We start from the raw sequence: 6,000 nt of genomic DNA on the forward strand, positions 1-6,000 counted from the left end.
AAGGATCAATAGAGTCATTGAGGATTTTTTAAATGAAATGTAAATGCTTGACATTCATTTACTAAATGGACTTGAACAATGTTGCCCCCCCCCCCCCCCAGCCCTGGATATTGTAATTAATATTGTGAACTACAAATATGGTAATGACTCGAGTCCAATAACCCTTTTATATCCAATATGCATCCCCTAATTGTAACTAAAACACATATATATAAGTTACAAGCCTGTGTTGTAGATGACAAGCTACAGTATATCGTGACTGCAAGTTCCCAGCACACTAGATCCAGCTCTCATTCTGCAGTGCCTACCGGACTCTTTAGCAAACAGAGGATAATGTTACCTTCTGCAATTAGGAAAAGCTAAATAGTTTTAAGGGTTTTACCTCTTTAGAGAAAGAAAAAAACAAATCCCCTTAATCAGCATGTGGGCCAGGGATTACCAAACTGCTGTCAATCTTTGTTTAGTGTTAATTACACATATCCCCCACAATATTGAGGAAGTTACGACATTTTATTTGCACCTCAATGGCAGGCCCACTGGGCCACTGGGCTAAACTAAGGTCTGTATGGTTAACCTCTCACATAATAAGGTTATATACTGTATAGGCCTAAAGATGTAACGATGTAACTACGGTGTGAACTATGACCTCTCAAGTGGTTAGTTAATGGAGCAGAAACTGTCGTGGCTTTCTTGTTCACAGATAATAGGCTACAACCGGCTTACACAGGCCACTCAACTCATTCAACACATTCAACCCAACTTGAAACATGTCCAATTATCAAGATAACTGGCTGTAGCCTAACATGGATAACACTTATAGCTGTTGCTAATCACATATTATATTATTGTGTGTTTTGGTTGCCAGGTTTATCAACTAATTTAATATAATTTTTAAAAAAGAGCATTAATTCAATAAAATAACTGGACAATTGAGCAAACACATGTATTTATTTCTTATTTATTTATGTATTTAACTAAATAAAAAATTTACATAAAACAACTAGGCCTATTTTCAAGTTTTAAAAAAAGGACAACATTTATTTTATTGAACATTAAAGTATTGGGAGGTGGACGTGTAGACTTCCTCACTGAGAAAACATGTAATACGCCGATAGGCCTATCGATAACTATTTAACTATTTCAACTCTTTTATATGTAGGTCCTAGGCCTGTTCATTAAACAAAAGAGCACATGACTTGTCTTTTTTGCAAATAATATCATTATCTCCTAAATGTGTGATTTGGTCACTTGTTTTGATAATAATCTATTCACCCTTTGATTAAGACACCCGTCAAACATTAATCTGACATCTTGTAATCCTACGTCCTGACTGAACATCTTGTAATTATGATTTTGTTCTCTGACTACCTTAAGCCATAATCTCTTACCCAACCTGCTCCTTTTACAGGCCATCATGAGCATGGCCTGTAAATTCCAAATGACACCCTATCCCCGGCCTACATAGTTCTTTACTTTTGAACAGAGCTCTCTGGGCCAATGGCCAAAAGTAGTGCACCATATAAGGGAATAAGGAAAAGGGTGGTATTTGGGACACAAACCATGACATCTGGAGATATGGTTTTAAGATTTATGTAAGGCGGTTTATAAACCAACACTGACTGACTGACAGGCAGGCAGGGCAGAAGACTTGTCTTGGGGAGGGGTTAGTGGCCTAGCTCAGCATTGGTGCATTGGTTCAATGGGGACAATGTAGTTACCCCTAAACCCATGGCTGGGGAAAATCGAACATGACAACCCCCCTTTTACGTGTCTTGGTGGGGAAGTGGGGGCTGTCACATGGGCGGAGTGAAGGGGGTCTTACCATAAGGAGTACTTTATAAACCCCAGAAGATACAGCCTCCTCTATGAGACAAGACCACTACTGGAGTGTCAGCTAGTAGACTAACAGGTGCCTCTACTACTCAGATGCGACGGATGCTTACTAACGCAGATTTTTTTTCAATTAGATTTTTGATTTTGATTTCAACAAAACAACCGGAATTGTTGTTTCAATCTATTTAACATTTAGTGTTTCATTCTATAAAAACATTTTGCTATTAATTCTGAACACTTAAAACTTTGTTTTAAAAGTACATGTCTCTTGAGTTTAGGCTACATTTGTTAATCAGTGTCATTTCAATTTAGTTTGAGATTATTATTTTTTCATCAAATGTGGCTACTTGGTTCAACTCCTGAAGTCATGGAAGAGCGCCTGTCACCTTCTGCGTGTTTCGTCCGGAACCCCGGCAATAACCATAACACCGCAGCAGCGAGGGTTCACAGTATTGAAGCAATATTGGGATTTAAAGACGAAAACATATATAATCAATCTGTTTCATACAATGGATCATCGGGGAAACTCGCCGAGCGGAGAGGGAACGGAATTATGTCATCCCTGAAGAAAGAACACAACACGGAACGTTTTGACAGTAAGTGACACTGCAATGTATATTAAGCTAGAGGCCTTGTTAAAAAGGTGATTCAAAATGGTTCAATCTTGATTGATTAAAAATGTTATTTTTCACACCAGTAGGCTATTTATTCCATGTTTATAAATATGTGCCAGTAGTTATTTTGAATCAAAGAGTAAAAAGTCACATATAAAGGCAAATACACTATTAGAAGTTCATATATTGATCTAGCCTATAATGTGTTTTTAGGTGTCTGCTGCAGCAGTTCGGGGGCCTCTGTTAGTCCTGATTTACCTGACGGGGAGGATAAACTGTCCGATGATGATAACCCAAAGAAAAAGCACCGGCGCAACAGGACTACGTTCACAACCTTTCAGCTGCATGAGCTGGAGAGAGCGTTCGAGAAGTCGCACTATCCTGACGTCTACAGCAGAGAGGAGCTCGCGATGAAAGTGAATCTTCCGGAGGTTCGAGTGCAGGTAATATAGATATGAGCCAACTTGACAGACTCGTTACAGTGGTAATGATGTTCGATTCTGTCTTTAAAAGAAAACAGAAAGTTATATTTTATTACGGGGCTCAACTGAATTTCCAATATTCCACAATACCTTTCTCTTATTTGTGGGACATTAATTTATGATTCTCAAATCATTTTTTTTTAATGCGTGGCTCATGAAAGAAACATTAATTGCCTGGACTTGAATAGTCAGCTTTTTACAATTAGGCCTGTACAACAATAATGTCAGTATTAGAAATCATTCCTCAATTCAAAGTCCCACTTCAGTTTATTAACGTGTAGGTAATGTACTTAGTCAACTGTCACATATTAGTAAGTATAGGCTACTTGGATATTAACCGCTGGATATTTGATGATGATAGACCGTTAATTGTTATTTTGAACGTTTGTATTTGAAACTAGCATCACATAGGATGTTATCAATTGAAAATGTATTCAATTGTTCTAATATAACTCGTTAAATTATGTAAAAATGTGTTAATTTATCTTAAAACGTCTCATTTAGTTTAGGGCCTATATACTTTTTAAAATAGGCAAAATTACGCCATATAGATGATCTCTTATTAAGCATTTCACTATCATCGCTAATTCTCAATTTATTTAAAACATGTAGCCATCAATATATATATACATATATATAAATATATATATATATATATATATTAAGTCTATATTTGTTAATATTTTCAGTTAGTCATATCAAGCAATTCAATTTTAAAAATTTCAACAGTATTTTGATTCTGAACGCGATTTTTTCTCTCGATAAAATGTCCAATATGTATTAATTGCATGACAATAACTCATTTATTACACCAAGGAGGACACTCAACATTAATTTTCAATATGTTTTCCCATTATAGATATTAAATGCAAATAAACTCTTTCTCAAATAGCCGAACAAAGTTTTACTTCATGTTTGGAGAATTAGGCAATTGAGTTTATTTGATTTGACACAGGAACATTTTTTTGGAAGATGACAAGTTTTGACAAAGGGTCAATCTCAGTAGATAAGCTCCCTGATTGACTGATTTTCTTTCATCTATCCTACAGATGTGTTATCATTGATAGGGTTAAATGTAGGCTATTTCAATATTGTCATTTGTTCAAAATGGCCCTGAAATCCTGTTTTAGCATGAAATCATCCTTTCCCGTTCTCATAATATTGAACTTCAGAATGTTCCAGAATCACTGATCAGAATGTTGTATGGTTCCAGAATGACTGATCAGAATGTTGTGTGGTTCCAGAATGACTGATCAGAATGTTGTGTGGTTCCAGAATGTCTAATCAGAATGTTGTGTGGTTCCAGAATAACTGATCATAATGTGTGAGTTCTAGAATATCTCATTTTGAATTTAGTAATGATCCAGAATGTCTAATCAGAATGTTGTTATTATTCTAAAATGTCTAATGAGAATATTGTGATGCTTCCATCTCAGGTGTGGTTCCAGAACCGTCGGGCCAAGTGGCGTCGCCAGGAGAAGCTGGAGGTGAGTTCCATTAAGCTCCAGGACACCTCCTCTCTCCTGTCCTTCAGCCGCTCCCCTTCCCAGTCCTTGGGCTCTGGACTGCAGCTGGAGCCATGGCTAAGCACTGCCATCACCTCCACCCCACTGCAGTCCCTACCCGGCTTCATTACCAGCTCCTCTCAGGGCCTCCCAGGAGCCTCCAGCTACTCCCCTCCAGCCTTCCTCAACTCCCCCAGTTTCGGACACCATAACCTGCCTCACATTGGTTCTACGCGCCCTCTTCCTCCACCCCCATACCAGTGCGCCGTGGCTGGGTACATGGACAAGTTAGTCATGGAAGAGACGGATCCTCGTAATTCTAGTATTGCGTCTCTGAGAATGAAGGCTAAGGAGCATATTCAGTCTATTGGGAAGACATGGTGAGGATGGATGGATGCTGTCTGCGTCCCTCTGACTGGGGCCAACACTTTAAAGACTACTACTTCATGCAGTGCTGCTGCTCTAGTCTGTGCACATGGAAGTTCACTGTGCTAGAGGACTAGAGGACTCCACGAGATTATTGTTTCTTCTTCAGTGGTTTACATCATCGTCCCAGTCAGTGTTTTTTTGTGAATTCTCAGTATTGGAGGAGGAACAACCATGTCTAATTTCAGATGTTCACATTTTATAATGAACTTTAACTGTCAGTGTTATGCTTGGATTCACCAAGATCCATCCAGTCTGCTTTTAATGAAAAATGAAGGATGCCATTGAGGAGAAAGTAGAAAATTGAAATGTTTGTCTATGTTGCTCGCAACCTGCTTTCCTTGTCATAATTTCCATCCCTATTTGAACAATTCTCTTCTGTTATTCTGCTAAGACAATCCCATCCCAGGATCAATGTATGTATTGTTGTTTACCAACCCTTATTTAGGTACCTTTCTTTCAGTATTTTTCCATTTTGTGCTGCTGACTTTACAAACGAACAAATGTCAATTTGCTGTAATTAGTTTCTCTCTGTACGTCAATGATATTATGGAAATAAACCTGTATATTTACATCAACCCTCCAGGCTGACAATGTGCAAACTCATCCTTCTTTCATTAATTGTCAAGCCTGAAAAGCCATATGTAAGCAATCAAAGAATCTATGGCTATCAAATCCTAGATGCCATCGCCTGCTGTTGTACACTTGAGCAAGGCACTTAACCCCCCACAACAACAGGTGTCCAGAGTGGCAGCCCCCTTGACCTCTCTAAAAAACACCTGTGTATGTGTGTCTTTCTGAAGGGTTGCGTTAAAAGAAGAAGTTCAATTTCATTTGGACCTTGTGTGCAATTGGTCAATAAAGTAATGTGAATCATTAGCGGCAAGCCAATACAATTGAAACTCACCAAGTCAGCTCTTAAGACTCAACTTCCACTTGAGTCAAATGTATACTTTTAATTTCCCATCGACATCAACACATGACCATGTGACAATTCTACTTCCTGTGCCTTCAGAGAGTATTCAACCCCCTTGCCTTTTTCCACATTTTGTGGTGTTACATCCTGACAATTTGTGTCACTAATCTTCACACAATATCCCATGATGTCAAAGTAGATTTTTTTTAAATTAAAAATAAAAA

General features: G+C 38.1%; 1 protein-coding gene across 1 annotated transcript; it reads left to right on the forward strand.

Moving 5' to 3' along the window:
* The first annotated feature begins 1,864 nt into the window (after positions 1-1,864).
* On the forward strand, positions 1,865-6,000 carry rx3 (retinal homeobox gene 3). The gene is made up of 3 exons (XM_020484453.2): positions 1,865-2,429; positions 2,661-2,890; positions 4,366-6,000. The coding sequence occupies exons 1-3, from the start codon at positions 2,171-2,173 to the stop codon at positions 4,816-4,818; spliced, it is 942 nt and encodes a 313-aa protein (XP_020340042.1). The 5' UTR covers positions 1,865-2,170; the 3' UTR covers positions 4,819-6,000.

The sequence above is a fragment of the Oncorhynchus kisutch genome, linkage group LG6 (assembly GCF_002021735.2).
Source record: "Oncorhynchus kisutch isolate 150728-3 linkage group LG6, Okis_V2, whole genome shotgun sequence".
Taxonomy (NCBI): Eukaryota; Metazoa; Chordata; class Actinopteri; order Salmoniformes; family Salmonidae; genus Oncorhynchus; species Oncorhynchus kisutch.

Coding starts and splice junctions, on each gene's coding strand:
- rx3 (XM_020484453.2), top strand. CDS start 2,171: ATGTGGCTACTTGGTTCAACTCCTGAAGTCATGGAAGAGCGCCTGTCA. Junction 2,430..2,660: donor CAACACGGAACGTTTTGACA/GTAAGTGACACT, acceptor ATGTGTTTTTAG/GTGTCTGCTGCAGCAGTTCG. Junction 2,891..4,365: donor TTCCGGAGGTTCGAGTGCAG/GTAATATAGATA, acceptor CTTCCATCTCAG/GTGTGGTTCCAGAACCGTCG.